General features: G+C 36.9%; 1 protein-coding gene and 1 pseudogene across 1 annotated transcript; both read left to right on the plus strand.

Moving 5' to 3' along the window:
- LOC132101817 (splicing factor 3B subunit 3-like) overlaps positions 1–11,985 on the plus strand; it is a 40,257-nt pseudogene extending 28,272 nt beyond the window's left edge.
- A 1,955-nt stretch (positions 11,986–13,940) lies between these two features.
- LOC132101539 (interleukin-34-like) lies at positions 13,941–20,694 on the plus strand. The gene is made up of 7 exons (XM_059506575.1): positions 13,941–14,344; positions 15,918–16,027; positions 17,432–17,538; positions 17,708–17,785; positions 18,418–18,615; positions 18,864–19,026; positions 19,859–20,694. Exons 2-7 carry the CDS (start codon positions 15,988–15,990, stop codon positions 19,900–19,902), a joined length of 630 nt encoding a protein of 209 aa, XP_059362558.1. The 5' UTR covers positions 13,941–14,344; positions 15,918–15,987; the 3' UTR covers positions 19,903–20,694.
- The last annotated feature ends 144 nt before the right edge of the window (positions 20,695–20,838 follow it).

Here is a 20,838-nt window from a genome sequence, read left to right on the forward strand (position 1 = left end):
AAATGTTTTACTGAATGGCTGCTACATTTGTTTTGATTAGTCAAGTAGTGCAGTTAAAAAAGGTATTTCCTGTTTGTGTTGGAAGTTTGTACTAGTTGCCCTTTTGCAACTATCAACCTCTTTTATTTTTGCCATCCAAGTCAGCTGCCATTTTATCAGCACAGGCATGATTCTGTCAAATTATAGACAGGAAACAGGTGGTTTTGACTTCCAGGATTTCATAATGACTAATCCAATCTGTAACCGATGTCTAAACTTTTTACTCTGCCTTTTAATTTTTATTGCAGGCCTTTTTAACCATCATATCTCATCCCTCCCTACCTCCCTCAGGATTTTGGCTCTTGAGAAATTGGGTGCCATCTTCAACCAGGTGGCATTCCCCTTGCAGTACACACCTCGCAAGTTTGTCATCCACCCAGAGATGAATAACCTGATCCTGATTGAAACGGACCACAATGCCTACACTGAAGCCACCAAAGCCCAGCGCAAGCAGCAGATGGCTGAGGTCAGTGAACCTGGTCTTCACAGGGCACTGTTAAGAAACAATGCTTTGGTTGTTTTCATCTCTCCTGGATTTTTTTTCTTCTTATGTTTACTCTCTCTCTCTCTCTCTCTCTCTCTCTCTCTCTCTCTCTCTTTTTCTCTCTCTCGCTCTCTCTCTCTCTCTCTCTCTCTCTCTGTCATACACTCATTTTCCCAATCTAATCACTGACTGAGGCAGAACTTCATTACTTTCTTGTCGGAAGTTGTCTGTCATGTCCATTTTGTGGCTGCCTCATCACACCGCATGTTTGCAAGGGTAATTCCACTTTTTACGAGCCATAAAAGTGACAAGCACTGTGAAATAAGCCATGGTTACTGTGGTGGTCCCTCAAAGATAAATCATATTGATGCAGTTCTTTCAACAGTTGAGTGTATATAGTAAGAATATGTAAATGTAAAAAGGCTGCTTCTGAATGTATTTCATAACATAGAGTTCTCTTGTTTATCTGCAAATTGTTCTGAAAACATTCTTAAATCCACTATGTGGCCAAAGTGGACAGTCACTTATAATTAGGGGGTTTGGTTTGGCCCTTTAATTCCAATGACGACGAATCATAATGCTACTACATACAATGAAATTCTAGTGAAATTTGCGCTTCTAACTTTGTGGCAACAGTTTGTGGAGGGCGCAAGTCTATTCCAGCATGACAGTGCCCCTGTGCACTAAATGATTTCGTGGTTCTTCTGTGGTGGAACTTGACTGACCTCCATAAGCCCAGACCTGAACCCCACAACTCCTTCAGGATGAATTCAAACTCGTTGACCTGGACCATAGCTTAAGCTCACTGAAGTTCATGTCTCAATGGTAGCAAATATCAACAGCCCTTTTCTAACTTGTAGTGGTATACCTATTAGCACACAGTTAATAATGACAGTTGTTCGAAAATAAGATACAGATTGGTGTCAATTATTTAAGTGATAGTGTATTATAAAAAATAAAATAAAAGATCTTTTTTTCTGCTTTACAGGAAATGGTGGAGGCAGCGGGAGAGGATGAAAGGGAGTTGGCTGCAGAAATGGCAGCAGCTTTCTTGAACGAGAACTTGCGAGAATTTGCCAGAAGCCATCTTTGGGGCACCTAAAGCAGGCTCTGGGCAGTGGGCCTCATTAGTACGCATGATTAACCCCATCCAAGGAAACACACTGGACCTGGTGCAGCTGGAACAGGATGAGGATGCTTTCAGGTGAGGATTGTTGAACATATGGGCTGAACAGGACAAAGCAGGTTTGAACTCCCGGTTCTACCCAGACCATTTGTTCTGGATTTAGAATACTGACAAAGCGAACAACGTTAAATTAGTCTCTTCCATATCCCAACTCTTTGTCTGACCTTAATTCCTTTTCATTTGTATGTTTTGCAGTGTGGCTGTATGTCGATTTTCCAATGGAGGCGATGATTGGTACGTGTTGGTGGGTGTTGCCAGAGATATGATACGAAATCCGCGCTCCGTTGGTGGGGGTTATATTTATACCTATCGGCTAGTTGGAGGTGGAGACAAGATGGAGTTTTTACACAAGGTGAACGAAATGACTTGGCATGAAACTACTGATTGGTCCCATGTGTTAGCTGGGGGCTCAGCAATGTGGAATTCCCCACAAATCATTCAAATGTGCCCTAGAAATCCATTTAAGCATAGCAAATCACAATAAACTTTTTGGTGTTGGTGTTCTGGCCATGGCCCAAAAATACCATGTTGTGAATGTTTGTGGTCCAGTTTATATGATGTTTAATGATGTTTTGACCCAGCTACATATAAAAACCATATGTTAAACTGTTCTTTTCTGGTCAACTTCTTAAAAAAAGAAACATTTAAAATTGATTTAAGTATTGGTTCTGATTAACAGACGCCCGTGGAGGATATACCTCTGGTTATTGCTCCATTTCAGGTACGAGTGTTGATTGGTGTGGGCAAACTCTTGCGCATCTATGACTTGAGAAAGAAGAAACTTCTTCGCAAGTGTGAAAACAAGGTGAGAATTTAGAATCACAGGTTTTTTCAAGAGGAAGTGAACAAACATTTTTCTTTTATTTTTTTTAACTCTGAATAATGTGAAAGTAACGTCAGTGACATAGTACTTGGTTGATCCATAACCACATGAAAAACATTGAAACAAAGTTCAGACCACAAAGTGGTTGAGTACTTCACTGAAATGGAGTTATATAAGCTTGAAGATAAGTTTATTATTTTTCGCACAAGTAATCCACACTGGCATAAAGCGTTAATATAATTGAGAAACAGCTAATTGGAGAAACTTTTGCTCCTTTATGAGATGATTTTGTATGTCTTTGAAAGAAGCTTTAAAAAGGTCCAACCTGCTAAACCCAGATGACGAAGTCTCCTTTTCTTGTTCTTGCAGCATGTTCCTAACTTGGTAACGGGCATCCACACTATTGGGCAGCGTGTGATAGTATCTGATGTTCAGGAAAGTCTATTCTGGGTGCGCTACAGACACAACGAGAACCAACTCATCATCTTTGCAGACGATACATATCCTCGCTGGGTCATAACCGCCTGTCTGCTTGATTATGACACCATGGCTGCTGCGGATAAGTTTGGAAATATCTGCATTGTAAGAGCCATCACCCATTTTAAAATCTTTGAGACCAGTATCACACATGTACCAGATACCGAATTTGTTTGTCAAGTCAGTGTAAACTCTTTGATTCCAGGGAATATTTTAGTATAGATGAGCTTTTTAACATGTTGACAAATTGCCAAAGTTGCATAATTTGTTGCAGTCGCAATGGAGGAAAAAAAATTAAAACATTGTCATCGTCTGTATACATTTGCTACTCACCACTGCATACTAGACTGCATTTTATTAATTTTTTCAGGTCCGCCTGCCTCCCAACACCAGCGACGATGTTGATGAGGACCCCACAGGGAACAAAGCATTGTGGGACAGAGGCTTGCTTAACGGAGCATCACAAAAGGTAGAAGTTTCTTCTACACTCATTACTCAATTTCCCACAGGTCCCGGAAAGACCTTTGGCACTGAGCTGTCCTTAGCGCTCATTGTTTTTGTCTGTCTGGTTGGTTTTGCGGTTACTGTTCTCCTTGCGCACACTCAGAGACCTGCACCCCAAAACATCTGGCAGGAGTCCACACCCCGCTCTGTTTCTGTAACCTCAGCAGCAAATCTTGTCCTCTCGCCAGAGATCATTATGAGCATGGAAATGTTTAGGTGGACACAAGGGAAAGTCCCTATTTGCACACCAATGACTTGCGTCTAGCTTTGACGGACATGCCTAAAGCATGTGTAATCAGGACTGAGTTGGACTGGGTGGTTGGTATAAACATTGTTATGGAACTTGTCTAGGGATGCACAATATATGATGACCATATAAATTATTAGCCAATATTAATGGGGGGGGGAGGGTTCCTGTAATTTGATTGTATCTATGATATTTATTTGCCAGTGTTGGATACTTAACTCCGTCATTCCACCTGTTCAATGTCAGATCTCGTGCTAACATGAATGAAACCCATTCCCCTTATGAGCATATCTTAAAACAGGGTTCCCACGGGTCCTTGAAATCCTTGAAAGTTTGTGAATCTGACAAAAAAAAAAATTTCAAATGCAAGTGTATATATATATATATATATATATATATATATATATATATATATATATATATATATATATATATATATATATATATATATATCCAGTCTTCCTACCTCCTGTCCCACAACAGTTTTTTGGCATCCCTCCTCCACCCAACTCCTCACTTCTAATATATTTATCCCAAATTAGGGATACGGTGAGTTATTTGGGTTCGGGCTATGCCCGGACCCCTCCCCCAGGACAGCACGAACAAAATATGCCTACTATTGCCTACAGATTAGATGTAAGGGTGAACTCGTGAATTGACTATATGAACAGAAATCATTGTAAATGATGCATTTCTAAAAATCTCAGGATGTACTGTAATTGGCATACAAAGTTAAATCTTTTTCATTTTATTTATTTTTCTTACTCAAATTATTCTTTTATATTTCTAGTGCTCAAATAAATAACTTATATGATGGCTAAGTTTCTGTCTATTGTTTTATAATTTAAAAAAACTATGCAGTGTTATTTTTAATGACAAATAGTTTTTAGAACCCTTCAATACAGTTGTTAAATACTTTTTTTATATTTGGGGGGTTGGAGGGGACTAGACCGTCTCAGAAAAATGGTTGCAGGAATCTCAGGTTTCATGGTATCATCTTCAGATTTGAAATGGAAACCCATTACTTTTCTAGATTTCTCCAGGACTGATTTTTTTTTTTTTTTTTTTTTTTTTTTTTATATCAAATAAAAAAATTCAGTGTGGTAAAAAACAAAAACAAAATTCAAGGCACATCAGTGCCTATAAATTGTAATATTCTTAAGTATTATCAAATCTGGTTGATAAAAAGTAAAGCCCAAAGACACCAAAATTATGTGTAACACACTGAAGTAAGAAACTGGCACTTTCAGCTGTTAGTCCCAAAATGGGGGGTGCTGGCTAACAGGTTAAGTGTTTCATGCATGAGGTACTTTGTGTTTTGTACGTTGCCATGACGTTAGAGCAACCAGATTTCCTCTCTTTCCCGGACATGTCCTCTTTTTGGAACAAAAAAATTAATCTGGCTGGGATTTCTGAATCGCCCAAAATGTCTGGAATTCGGATTTGCTTTCTACACTCGCCAGTGCGTTTTTTAATTAGAGTGCTGCGAGGGACTGTTTTCTTAATCCCGCTCCCACTGAATTTCTGACCACTATTGCCAGCTCCCATGATTTTTGTGTACAATCCTGTCCGCTCTCTGCAAACATTCTAATATTGCATAATTTTTGCACATCAGGGAGCCGCTAAGAATACACAGAGTATTTAAATCTCATCTCTCTCTTCTCAACCCGTGATCAGTCAAATCTGACTGCAGCTTGTTGAATGCAGAGAATCCTCTGCAATGTTCCGGCAACTTTCCAGGTCCGACATGTAGTGTGAAAGGGGCTCAAGTCTTAATTTTTTTAATTTTTTTTTATTATGGCTACTTTTAAACTGTTAATGGGTTGATTTTCCCCATGGGTTAAAGGTTTGAAATATTGCTTTATTATATTTGACTAAAATTCTTGTATTGAAACATTTTGCATTCTGTCTATGATAAAACTGTGCTAGATGTTATGTTTTGTAAAGGAGGGCCACTGGTAGGAAGCTTTTTAGCTGTTTATGATCAATATGCATAACAGTGACTGTAAAATATGTATTTTTAGGTATGGAAATTACATTTTCAGTTTTGATATTTGGGATATGGTCATTGCTCTAATTTGGGCAGCACTTTAACCAACCCCTGCCTGCACCCACTGTCCTGTGATGGTACCTATGTTTCACAGACATTAATTTAGAATTGCTTTGCTTGTTAAGATAATGTAAAGCCATAAGGCAAGAAAAACTTAAAAACATTCATATATCTTAAAACTTCTGGTTACATGAGCCTAAGCTCATTACAATCAAATCCACACAAAAGTTAATATTAGGGCTGTGTGATATGGACAAAAAAACGTATAGCGATTTCTTTGATAAATTTTGCTATTTCGATTTTTTTTTTATCACGATTTTGACACAGACATGCTTTACAGTCATAAAACATATTTCCAAAAGAGAACCAATTAGAGATTTATCAAAAAGTTGTAACATGTCTCTAGAACAGACATAAGTCAACAATCACCAAGTAAAGGCGTGACAATGTCTAGACATGGCAAAAAAATAAAATATGCCATGCATTGGTCATAGAGCTCATTGTAGCGGTGCCTCAGGTGTTGAAATCTGTGTTGTGCCACGTTCACACGTACTCCATTTGCAGTGTGTATACAGTATGTGTATGCGGTGCAGAAGCATCAGAGAGAGCGCATTAGTAGCGCAAAATCACATTAACAATACGCGAGCACGAATCTCTCCGCTCGCATGCAGATTTCCTTTTCTCATGCATAAAACCAGGCGTGCATGCTCCATTACACGCTGCTCTTGCCTGGAGAGAGTGCACGTACTTAAAATGTGTCTTGCTTCTCTCTCAAACTGTGTCCTGTGCACTCACAAATCTCTCTATGCTCATGCGCTAGATATTATTTTCTCACCTTTCTATTTCTAACCATTAACATGGGCTCGAAAAAAAAGTCTGCTCTGTTCTCGCGCTACATGTAGGCACGCTGCATTCTGATTGGATCGGATAGCATACTGCGAGAGGTCGGGCCAGGGAAAATCGTGCTAAAAAAGCCCACTGGCAAATATAATAATTATGAATTTGTTAGGGAAAAACAGCAAGTACACTGCCTTAACATTTTAATTTATTGTAACGGCGTAATTTGTTACACTAATGTTTTCTGTTTTCAGTTTAAGAGATGAAGTCTGTGACAGGGACTTATCTCCACAGCACCTGTATTCATGTTATGCATTATGTATACGTAATGTGAGAATATTCGTTTTCTGTTTGAATTGGTTCATTTAAAAGTTTCACTCTCTATAGATATATTTTTCATGTCTGTAATAAGGCAAGCATCTACAGAGTTTCGAGACGACAAATCGCTTCATGTTTGCTTTATTTTACAAATGTGCAACATTTCGTTGCTATTCTGAGTACACACGAATTAATGTCTTTACATATACAAAATATTATTACTTATTACATTACTCTTATGTGTATGACCAAAAATGACGAAGTATTTTAAGATCAAATAATTGCAGCGGCACCTCCATCTGTCATGCAGTAGATAAAGCGCTCTACTGTTCAAGCGTGCACACTTTTTTCTTTAATATTAGATTGAGCTGCCATGTAAAGTTGCTACTACATACATATTTCAGATGATAAGCCAAATTTGAGGTCAATGAATGTTAGGTGATCATATGGATGTCTTGACCAATGTACTATATTAGCACACAGACCAGCCGTTAACTATTTGTCCATCACCTAATAGTGATTTTGCCACTTCATATGCGAACTAATCGCCTAATAAAATTTTGGTAATATGCATATAAACAGCCCTTTTAATTGGCAGAATAATCATGGCTGATGGTAGGGGTGGGAGAAAAAATCGCGATTCTCTTTTCAACGATTCTGAAATGTTCATAATCGATTCTGAGCTTGTTTATTTTTTCAGCTTATGGCACGTGTGCGCGCTAGAGATGTGATGGGCTTCATTGCACATAATTTGCACTGTGAGGCAAGTGCACATTGCTTGACAATCTGAGCTTCCACCCGCCATGTTTTACTTTAGATATGCTTTCATTTATGCTGTTTGGAATGCAGCACTATTAATTGCACAAAGCTTGCATGCTGAAAGACTTTCACATGCGCTTTCTTTGTTTGTTGTCCTGAAGCTCAATTGCGGCTGCGGTTAAATGCCCTTGCATTTTCAAATACTATTATAAGAAATTGATGTACACACAGTCAGTTATGTTTTCAGAGCTGGAAAAAACATCTGATATCGAAATAGATCTCTGCGTGAATGCAGCCTGTTAACCCTCTGGAGTCTAAGGTATTTTTTGGGCCTGGAGAAGTTTTGTCATGCCCTGACATTTGTGCTTTTTTCAGTTTCTTATAAACATCTAAATGGCTAAAGTCTAATCTCACTGTAATCAGCACAAACTGCGCTATAATAAAATGTGAGCAGCATGTATGTAAATTATTGTTTTTGAGAAAAAGTTATGCGTGGTTAGTGAAAAACTAAAAATGTTAAATCATTTGAATAAGGCCATAAAACACATACAGAACATTGGTTCCCGGGACTTTTGAGAACTGGAGCTTATAGCCTAGAATTGTTCTTTCTAAATTATGTGAAAATCATCTTGTTTACTCACTCACAGAAAACAATATATTTATTAAAATTTTCTAAGACTGGTAAAGTCATATGCGAGTAGGCATCAACTATCATGAATACCATTGTGATTTACACCTGAGAAGACAAAGGCCTGCGTAATGAGCTGCATAATGAGCCTTTCCGTCAGCTGTGTCACTGAGTGGGAAGAGTTACAAGAAAGAATGTGAGGACAAAATAAATGTATATAATTTTATGTTTGCAGTTTAGGAATATATTTTATTATCCCACAACATAATTTAATGTCCACTTGCGAGTGCAGATAAACAGTTTATTAGGAACAAAGCTGACTTTGAAATATATAGTTGCATAGTTGTTTGACAGATGACAAGATAACACGATGTAAGTGTAATGAAAGGAAAGCTGTTTTAGAATTAAAATGAGTCAGTTCACTACTTTGGAAAAATAAAAAAAGATGGTTACACAAGATTTAGATGAAGTGACAAGTAAAGGTTATGCATATATAATGCTCTGTTTATAAAATTTAGTTTTTGAACACACACACAGGTTTTCCTCTAATACACCAGAAATCTTTAGTTAAAGGTCTTTGGTTGGAGAGTTGAGTTCAGTTGCATGTTTTTAGAGTTAAAGCTGCAGTTTTTTTTTTTTTTTTGTTAAAAATTATCCAATTATATATTATAATATAATATATAATTATATTATATTAAGTACATATTTCATTAAATACATATCATTATTAAGTACATATTTAGTCAGTGTTCTCCTTACCTTAGCCCAATACACAATGGTTCACTTATAATAATGTATTCTAATTTGAGTGGTTCTGGTAGGTTTCAAGCACATCTGTAAACATGAAGTTGTCCTGGCTAGAAGGTTATATCACGTGGTGTGAGGATGCTGCAGGTGGATCATTTATAGCCTTTTCTCACAGCAGCTGGAATAATTTAATTATTTTAATGGTGGATTGTAATCCAGAAAGGATTGTGTTTATGAAACATAAACACACAAGTGAATGAAATTTCCATGCATCTGATTACAGATATCCTACATGGGATTACACAGATTTTGTATTTTAGACAGAACTCGTTTCAAGGAAAAAGTTTGCTTTTTGGATTAAATTTCTTTCACTGCATACAAGCAGTCACTCGATGCTGATTTTGTTAACATTAACAATTCGAGAACAAAGTATAACAATAATTTGCACGATTTGATATGATTTGAGCCAAGTGATTGTTGGATTTAATCACCATTGGTAGCACAATTTATTGTGATGATTTTTTCCTTAGAACAAAATTGGCAGACTTGTTACTTGCTTGATCAGATGACAATATCTGGTGAAATGTTTTATTTGGGTCATACTTCCAGGATGTAGACTAGGATCTGTGATTCTTTAGTACAGTATCCACACCAGTGCTGTGACAGCCACACAAACTCCTCAAAACATAAGATTCATCTACCTCTTGGTACTCTCCATAATGGAAAGAAAAGAAAGTTGTTTAATGAAGTCATTATTTTAGTTTTTTTGCACACAAAGTTACTCATAGCTTCATAAAATTATGGCTGAACAATTGATGTCCGATGGACTATTTTGTCAATGTTCTTGGTACCTTGAACTTGGAAGGACCCTTGCTGTCTATGGAGTGTCAAAAAGCTCTCAGATTTCATCAAAAATATCTTAATTTGTGTTCCGAAGATGAACAAAGGTCTTACAGGTTTTATATATTATAATGTAATGCCTACATTAATTTTTAGTATATTAGGTTGTAAGATATTTATTTAAATGTAAAGTTGGTTTAAAAATGTATTACAGGTGACATCTAATTTATAATCTCTTTGATTATCAGTATTATTATGACAGCTGGTATAAGAGTTTTACTTTACTAGTCTTTGCCTTGCAGAGGACACCATGCACTTTTCTAGGTATTGGAACACGAAAGTGAATTGCTTAATCTGCATGGTGTTTTTTTTTCTTCGTTTGTTTTTCTCCAGTTTTACTGTGACTAGCAAAAACAGCCTTTTCAAGCCCCGTTTTAATCTATACCTGTTGTCCCTTTTTTCTTTGTTGATTACAGGCCGAGGTAATTATTAACTATCACATAGGAGAGACGGTCCTGTCCCTCCAAAAAACTACCCTCATCCCTGGAGTCCCTGGTGACACCACACTATCGGGAGGCATTGGCATCCTGGTGCCGTTCACCTCTCATGAGGTACAGTTTCTTAAATTATGAATAACCAGTAATTACATAAGAGGAGTGCTTGTTGCAATGATCTTAAGTCTACAAACCACAGAAGCAGAAGAGGTAAAAGCCTCAGATCAGGCCACTTCCTTACTAAAGTTGCAGGGTGTTTAAATTGTATAAACAATGTATTTCTTATCTGTCTTTAGGATCATGACTTCTTCCAGCACTTGGAGATGCACGTGCGCTCTGAGTTTCCACCTCTGTGTGGTCGTGATCACCTCAGGTTCCGCTCGTACTATTTTCCAGTAAAGGTAAGGGCAAACAAATATCACAGCTTTATTATTAACAGTTTTTAATTGGTACTTAATCATCTACGTATGCTTTGTAGGTGCTTATGCGTTCTCACTGACTTTGCTTGTATGCTTCCAGAATGTGATCAATGGAGACCTTTGTGAGCAGTTTAACTCCATGGACCCACATAAGCAGAAGAGTGTCTCTGAGGAATTGGACCGCACGCCTCCAGAGGTGTCGAAGAAACTGGAAGACATCAGAATGCGCTATGCCTTCTAGTGTCTTCGCGTCTGGCAGGCGCACCATGAGAAAATCTTTTGTTTTTGCAGGCCTCCCATGGCTGTGGTCTCAAACTTTCCTACCACAAGGATATTTTGGTGAAGGCTTGAAGGAAGTTCCCCCTTTAACTGGAGCCAGCTGGGAGCTATCACAGTCCCAGTGGTCAATGACCTTGTCCTGCTTGAAATGACTCTTGGTACTGTGCTCGGTACAAAGCATCCGTTTTATTTAGTTCAAACAGAACGGTTGCATAGTGACACATATCTTCAGAGAAATGTTTTCAGGCAAAGGACTACATCAGCTTGTATTCAGGAGTTGCTTTTGTATGTGTAGACTTGAAAAAATGTCTATTACTAATTTTGTAGCTACCACAATGAAAATTAAATCCACATTTTATTGTATGAATCAGTCTGCATAAAACATACTATCATACACATTTTGGCTGTTTAAATGGTCTCTTTTAAAAGTTAGAATACAGTTCCCACTCTTGTAAAAACAGTCACATTTTGAAATCGCTTTAGTTTTTGTCTCTAGATGGCTATAGCAAAATGTGGCTTTTAATTATTTTTTTTTTATTTGGGAGAGCCATCCAAAATATTCCAACCCCAGGGAACCTGAAAGAAATAGTGCTGTTTGTCATGAAGTGTGAGAATTTGTAAATAAACTTTTTTTATTTTTTTTTTGTACTTTCTCATGTATTTCCGTGTTTGTCACTAGACTTGCCGTTAGTCTTTAACTGCACCCACAGGCAAAGCAGGTTTTCACTGTTTTCTTAAGCCTTTTATTTTTTATTTTGGTGAAGCCTGATAATGATCATGCATCTTTCTCTTGACATTGAGTCATTCAGTCTTAGTGAGTTAATCTGCTTTGTTAATATTGAAAAAATATATTAAACAAATTAAAAAAGGGGATTTTTCTTCATAAATTGCTATCTGAGTCTGACCAACACTGCTAGTGTAATGTTTAATAGTGTTTCTCTTGATTTTTCTTTTTCTTTTTAAAACCCTGCATGAGCTGCATTGTTACAGGACTGAATTTGTAATGCTCTATTTTGAAGTATTACAGCAGTAGTTTAAACAGTGCATATCACTGTATTTGGTGAAGGATTCCAATCCATATATTGTTCTTTTATGTAATTTTCTAATTTCAATTGCTTGAGTTAGTGGAGCGTGATGTCATAGTGAAGACAAACTTTGATAAGTATTCCATTAGAGTGAGTCACATCCTGGTCACACTTAAACCCACAATGCGAGTGAAATGAATACCCTTTTCTACCACGTTCCTCCTACAGTACAGTTTTCACCCGAGTTTGCACCCTTAATAAAGAATTCATGATTTTTTCCCCTTGAAACACAAATTCTTGCAAAGTCATGCTGTGGAATACAGTGGAGAAATTGTGCAATAGGTGGTAGGCCACTATTTTTGCATGTACTTAACACAAGTTGTATGCTGTGAGCTTATTCCAGTTCAGTGTGTATCTACAGTCAATAGTTTTATGATCTCGCATGTAACATTGCACTATTGCAGTAACCTCAATTTACTTCTGACTGTGCCAACACAAGGCTATGATTTTTGTCATTTGTAATCTAAATCTTGGAGCCTCGTTTCTCCAAATCAAAGCCTAGATGGTTGGACAACTCTCAAATTGTCAGTGTACCCCAAGAATGTGCTGTTAAGGATGTGACGGACTAGAAATATTCTCTTGTGGTCTGTGATGATGGGGGTCCACCCATAAAAACTGTCCTGGGGTCTGAATTTAAGTGACTGCACTTGTAAAGAATAAAAAAAAGTAATGTCAGGCCATAAAAGTAGGTTGAGATAATGTGGAGGTTGGTTAAAACCTGGTGATGTTTAAGGCACATTAAGAACTCTTCTTCCTTTGGGAGTTTCCATATTGATGTAATATAATCTAAGTTGACAGATGGTGTTTTTTTTTTTCTTAATGTTTTGGTGGGGGATTTGGAATGTCCCTCTCGTTTGTCTTGGGTCTTGAGTGGCTCTGACCTTTGTTAGGACAGCATAGATAGCACTATCGTCAAGTGATTAAAGTTACTACAAAACAAGAGGGGCTTTGTGACCATTAACGAAGCAATCCTACTCACAAGGCTAGTGTGCGATGGTCATCCATATTCCCATTTTCCATTGTGCTGCGAGATGAGGCGCTTCAGAGACTGAACAAACATTTTGTCATGAAATTCCTAAAAAAAAAAAAAAGTGTACAACTGTGCCAAGCCTGTCACCACAAAACCACAGTAAATCTAGGGAATAAATTAGTAATGTGCGTGGGTTAATGAGGTTTACAGGGAAATTGGGAAAAATAGACACTGGATCTGCATGAACTGAAGCTTGGCTGCCTCTTGACTCTTGTTTTTGGCTGTTCATCGATAACTAGGTGAACCAATTTATTTCAAGTTTATGGGTTAATGGGTTATTTTGAGAGAAATTTGACTGTAAAACTGCAGATGTTGCGCAGTATATGTGCATTATTAACTTGCAGGTTTTTTTTATATAATTTTCTTTGATTTCTGATGTCCAGTAGACAAACTGTATGAAATACTTTTTAAACAAAATGATACATTTAATTATTGTTGGGTTTAATTATAATGTGATAATAAAAGTACATAGGCCTATTTTTAATTTAATGTACCGACCGCTACATTCTCTCGAGTCGTTGATGCTACAAATTTAGCGCGCTCTGACTCAGACTAACTCATAAATTTTTGAGTTTATGAGACTTCGAAAACAGTTGAAACGCATTTACTTATATGAAAAAAAATATTTTAAGACCCGACCCCAACAACTCTGTTGGTTGCGCAGCCATACAAAGGCAGCGAGGGGTACAGGTTTCTTCGCTGTTTTAGGTCACAAACGCTGCACCTTTATTACAATCCAGTCACTGATGAGTTAATAGTGCATTTTAGATCCCAAAAGTGAAAGTAACAGTCTCGTCGACTGTTGTCCTTTACTCAGCGTGTTAGTCTCGTGGTACTTTCGAGCGGAGAAGAGCTGTAGGCGGGTGTACATAGACACTTAACATAAAGAGGGGACATAAAGAAAAGGGAGTTTCCGAGTCTTTTGGGTGGACGTTGCATTGAAAAAGGGGCAAATTTACTACTTCGGTCAGTAGCCTACTCTGCATGCCTGGAAGTGTCAGCGGTCATCACTACAGGGTTAAGTAAACAACTGCTGTTTATTGAAAGAACTCTGCAGATGGTTTCCCATTGAGAGAACGTAGATCATCGAATCGAAAGGTTTGTGGCTTATTAATATTCGTTGTGCTGCTGAACATTCTCGCATGTAAATGCGTTTTATATTGGAATGAAGCCCAACGCGTTTCATATCCAAGCCCAGGTCACCTGACAGATCGCTTTTGATTGGATTTGATTAGATAACAGGTGAATCTGCAACATGTTCTGACACCTCATCATTTGACTGATAGCCTACATAAACAGTTTTATGCCAAGTCGTTGGCGCGCACGTGAATTATAACCATAATATATGAACTGTTATTGCATTCATGATGTATGATGTATTGTTTTAATGATACTTTCAAAGGTTTTTGTATTTTTTTTTTTATCCGTAGCCATTAATTGCGTTTACATGCACAAGAAAATTCGGATATTAATCGGAGTTTGGTCATTTTGTTCTTATGTCTTCTTCGCGTCATATAAATGTATTAATCTGACTTCCATGAATGAAACCACTATTCCAGCAGTAGCAGTTTTTTTTATCTGAATAAGCCATTGAATGGAAATAATCAGAATTTTGTTAATTCAACATCATATTCGACCTGAACATTCATTTATTTCTGTCAAAATATAGGTAATCCTAGGTGGTTTTATTTTATAAAATTTTGGTGTTGTATAAAATAATTGCGAAAAACACGAATGAGAATGGATGATTTGACTTCTCTAGTTTTTCCAGAAGTTTATTTTAAAGGCATAACCAGAATATTGGCCTTAGTTGGCAAATGATGCACATGTAAACATGGCAAATAATATACCATTAAAAAGATCTCTGTTAATAAAAAGTCATTATGAAATGTATTTATGCAATAACAAACAAAATTGGCATTAGTTTAGGAGAGAAAAATCAAACAGATCTTTTAGACTGAGTTTTGATTAGTGAAAAAAAGAAGAAAAAAAAATGAAATACACACTTTTAGTCAAATAATAGTTAAAATAATTATGTCAGATGAAATAAAGGATATGATTTGTTCTGGCTCATATTCTGTACTTCATAGATTCTTCCCTCATGTGGTTTTGCTTTACAGATCCACATTTTTATTTATTTATGTGTAATGATCATTTTTTCATATCCAAGAAAATAATATAAAGATATTTCTATTACAAATAGAAATAAAATAAAAAAACATATTCTGCCCCTCGTGTTCATCACATGTCTATTAGTCAGAAACTTGCTATGTCAAGACCCTACGTTCCCTTTAGGATTACAAGGAATTTTAATTTTTCCTTTCAAAAGAAGCAAAAAGAGACAACATCTGGATTTGTTTTACACAGCGGCAAAAGCTCTGGAGAAGAAAAAGCTGCAGCCCATATGAGCAATGTTCCATTTCCCTGCTTCACTTTTTCTTTTACAACTTTTTTGCCATTAAAATCAGATACGCCAGATCAGTCTGGCATATCTTGGATATTTAAATATTTTTCCATCCAAAAGGAGAGTAAATGAATTCAGATGTGTCATCCCTGGTTCTCTTTGCCCAACAAGAGATTTTAGAAAGGCAGTTGTATGCACAGTAATGGTAGACAAAATTCTATATTTTTTCTTACTCTTTTCTGTTTGTTTGTTTGTTTGTTTTTAAAGACGAAGAAGACTGAAGAATTTTCTGGAATTTAGACCCATATTACAGTGCAAGCAGAGAATAAGCAGAACCATGGTCCAGTCTGAATGCCGGCTCCTCAGGGGGCTGCTGGGTAAGTAAAGACTAGTAATTAAATTATTTAAGTTGTTTAATATTGTGCCAAGAGGGCTCTGAAGATTTTCATTTGTGTGGGAAATTTGAATGTGACAGTGCTAGACATCAATATTTTTCCAGTGAACCTAGATTTATTACTTCCTTGGCTAAGAGGAGAGAGGCTCTCATGCGTTTATGCAAAAAAAAGGCCAAATGTCTGTGAATTTCTGTGGGTGACTATGTGAGCTGGATTGGCAAATAATTAAGTAGGATTGAGTGTGGTTTTAACATTTGTGTGACAGTAGTCTCTTGTTTCTTCTGAAATGAATATGAAGCTGAACATATGTTTGAGGAAAGCTACTGCATGTGGTGCTGCTATTGAAGGACTAAAGCGTGACTGATAATGTCACCACTTCCTGTGTTCAGGATAAAGAGAGATAGAGAAGAGAGACAGACAGACGCATAAGGTAAAAGAGAGGCCAAAGAGGGGGATACCAGGCCAAAAAAGCCAGAATAACTTTGACGGGAGGTGGGGGTTGAGTGGTTGGACACCAATAAATAGCCCAGTTTCTGTGGCATGACAAATTCCTCTAGCCCTCGGAAGTCTGCTTCATGGTCTCTGAGACTTTGCTGACTGTGAGTCTCTAGGTGACTGCCCTGTAGTGCAGCTCAACCACAGAGGCCAACCGCGCTGTGATCCAAAGCAAAGTGACAGATGTCTGCAGGTGCCCTGTCTTTCTGCCCTGGGCTAGCCAGTCAGAATCACTTATCTTTTAACAATAACATCTCCAGTTAAAATAGACACAGGATCAGCCTCAGGTTTACTGCCACAGTTAATCTGCTTGAGTTTGACTTTATCCTCTCAAAGAGTTCCAATAAACAATGTATGATCATCTCATGCATAGTATTCATCCTGATTTTTACCACATGCAGACTGCAGAAGATCTTGTGTTGTGGAATTATGGCTTTTACATTTTTAATATTTTGTTTTTGTTAGAAGATGTTCAGAGATTTTCTTTTGCAGCAGTGCTCATTGTGCTTTAAAACCTAAAAACACCTTATTCCTTGTAAGTTGGGCTGTGGTTTGAGGTTTTGTCACAGCTCTGACTCTATCTATGCAACTTTATGAGTCATTGCCTTCAAAGAGACATTGCACCAACCAATGAGTCTGAAAACTCACAAACTGAAAGTAAATACTGACATTATTATAATCAGTATATATACATTGCAATACATATTTCATCTTAAAACCTTTTTTGAATAAATTTAACTTTAAAATGTGTATAGATACTAGATAAGTTACAGGCTTTTTCATTACATATATAAAATCATTTGAAGTTTAACAACAATTATGACTTGATGTTTTTATTATAGACAATGGCATTATGTTAAAAGCCATTCTTTTCTTCTTCTGTCCTTCTAGGTTTTATTTGTCTACTACCAGTCTTCATTTGTGCAGAACCAGATCTCTGTGTATCTCTGAAAGCCATACGAGAAAACCTAAATGCAACCCTAAGGAGACGTTTTATGGTAAACATATGTTTAATTTTTGAAACTATAGTGTTATATTTTAATTTTAAATGAAGTTTACATGGGGAAAAAACTAAAGAAAAAAGAAATATATATATGCTACAACTAAATATAGCATGATACAGAATGAATAACATGTCAATAAAAGGTTTTACATGTATATTTACAGAAAATGAACTTTCCCATTAACTATACGATTCAAGTGCATTATGAAGAGGTATTCAGACTACGGAACATCAGCAGGCTGGTAAGTCTTTTTGCCACTGACACTGTCCCCAACCAACGCTCTGAATCACTCAAAGCTACACTCTTCACAACTTCCCACACAGATTAGCTCATTTTTCCTGTTTGTCACCTATTGCCAGCTATTTAAGACTCGTGACTTATAATAGAGTCAGATTGTTATTACAGTTTTAGGGTTTCTCAAGGCCTGTGACTCAGCATTTTTCAAAAATACAGGGGTGAATCTCACAAAACCTGTTAAGACATATCTTGATCGCTAAAATTTCATAATAATAATAGTAATAAATAGAGGAATGCAGAATAAAGTAAACGATTGTATTACAGTATTATAGAAAATTGTTTAAAGAACAGATAGAGCTATATCAGACAATATATTTGTAATAGAAGAATCATCTAGGTAGTTTTTTTGTAGACTGAATACAATACAAGAAAGTTTTTTAAAGAGCTATATGTTCTTAACCCCTCATGTTATATTGTATACTGCTATTAAAAAAGAGAGAATATACAAAACAAAACAAAACAAAAATTGCTTATAAAGCACAACAATTCTAATATAATCAAACATTTCCTTTATACTATTCCTCATCTTCTCATTCCCTCTTTCTTATCTTGTCCATCTCTCACTATCTTTTCTAGAATATGAGTATTGACGAGCCATTGCAACAGAGAGATCTGCAGGATTTGTGGCTTTGGGTTAGTCATCAGGGGATAAAGAGGGTTTTAAGGGTGCTGCCAGAGAGACATCCTACACGCACTAAATACCTCTCCAAACTGGAGAATCTCTTCAGACGTTTTGAGGAGGTTTATAACCAAAAGAATCCCAGAGAAGAAGAGGTTAGAACAATGATTTCTCTTTTCTCAACGGCAGCACATAATAATTCATTCTGGCTGTCACTGGCGCTGCCAGTATCTCTAAGGTCACTCGCTTGAATATAAGATAAATAATTTCTAAACTCAGTTTGACCAGTTTGCATCTGCCCAATCTGATTTGAAGATGTTATTTGTCATTTGACTGATATATTCCCATGATTTAAGATCATAACAATATAAATGTGTGTGTCTTTGTACCTGTTTCAATAAAGAGAGTACTTCCAGAGAGAATAGACAACATCTGGGATCGCTTGACAGACCAATATTACGAGGGATGGAAGTCTGTTACACCCAAGTCAATTCTGGACAACTGTTATCGGACTATGCTTTGCCTGTTCAAAGAGTGCTTCTCAAAAGAGGATGACAATTATGATTGTAAGTGAAAATAGTAGATATTTACAATGGTACATATTAATGGAACCTGCTTTCTTTATATTTATGGTATTGTAGACAATATATTGATCTGCTAAACATTGATTGGTTATGTTTTTCACCTGGGAAGGGGCAACTGAATTAATTCCACAAAACACAGACTACGTATTTTTTGGGATTGGGAATTTTTTTGGGGAATTATGGTACTTACTCATTGGTATTTTTAAGTTTTGAGGTAAGACAGTTGAGGTCCATCTAATGATTGCTACAACTTGGAAAGGACTGGGGAATTTTGGAGTCCAACCTCAAGAAGGGTTCTTCCACCAGTCTTTCAAATATTTGTTGATAACCTCATGCAACCCCAAAATGTATGCACACAGTAGCAAAAAGATGGAAACTTTTGCTGTTTGTTGATGCGAGTCTGTGGTCGACCATCAGCCTTTGTGAATGAGAAAAAATGCTAGGGGATTGAATCAACGTCTTTATCCCCTCCATGATGAATGAGATGGTGGCATGATTCAGGTTTTGAGGTTGTCTGAAGGACGTAAAGTACTTTCAAAAGCCCACATGTTGTTACCAGCCTGAACATGCCTGGTCTATGCCTTCTACCAATATTTTGTGTGAAATGGTGTTACGGTGGTAACCCTGAACTTGAAAATCATTAGTATCAATGATTATTGTTTGATTGATTCTTTTGAAGTGCAAAATAATCAGAGCCTTTCTTTTAATGGTTATCTTAATTTCATCCAGTCATTCTAATGAGCAACTCATCTTTAGATGTGACATTAAAATATGCAACAACTTATCTGTACTATTTCTCTTTGTTCATTTCTAGATTGTAAAGTCCTCAACTGGAGTAATGGGACGAAAACTACATAGCAGCAGATCTAAATGGATCTGATCCTGTGTTTGTGTTGCTGGTGTTGTTGTAAAAGGGTGTTACCCGGGTTTTGTAGTGACACGCAGCAAGCTTGTGTGCCTCTTGTTCTAGTGAAGCCACTGACTGCCTCCATCGTGGTTACCTATATGGAAAAATGCAGCGGCCATCACTCCAGTTGGAAGACACTCTACTGACCCTGCAGCTATTGCTCTCCGTCATTCAGACCATGCATACCTCCATTCACTTGCCTGCCAGCTTTTTTAGCTAGTAAACAATCATATATGCACTGTGTGTGTGCTCTGTGGAAGAGAGCAGCTTTGACTCTTCGCTGTAGCATTTACTATTGGTAATTCCATAAGTCTTTGCCACTGTAACTTACATTTCTGAGGAAAATCCATATTTTGTCCTTCATGTATGCCAAAACAGTATATTATCATTGCCATGATGTAAATGTTCTTGGTAAGATTTAGATGTATGAATAACATAAAGCTTCTTTTGTACACATATCATTTGCATGCAAATGTTGTGCTGACTGCTGGCTTAGTTGGCATTGTTTCTTTTACCCAGAGGCTCTTTACTTTGTGCTTTACTGCTGGTCAAATGTTGAAAGATTGCACCAAAGCATTTATATAAAAAAGTTTTTTTAAGGTGATCAAGAGGGTTTAATACCAAGTTTGCATATGTTTTATACACAGATTTTATTCTAGGTTATTTATTTGGACCCTTGTCACAGAATGTCCCAGTAACTTGTAACATGGCTTGGAAAATAAACATCTCTCTTTCACCCCCAAGTGTTCAGATGTATGGTTTGTTCGAAGATGTGGGTTTGGTTAACCCGCTCTCACCTTTCACACACATACAGGACCTGTTGGCTTTACTATATCAGTGACATCAAAATAAAATACAGTTATTTTATATTGAGGTAATGACATTTG

Source organism: Carassius carassius, chromosome 23 (assembly GCF_963082965.1).
Source record: "Carassius carassius chromosome 23, fCarCar2.1, whole genome shotgun sequence".
In the NCBI taxonomy this organism is placed as follows: domain Eukaryota; kingdom Metazoa; phylum Chordata; class Actinopteri; order Cypriniformes; family Cyprinidae; genus Carassius; species Carassius carassius.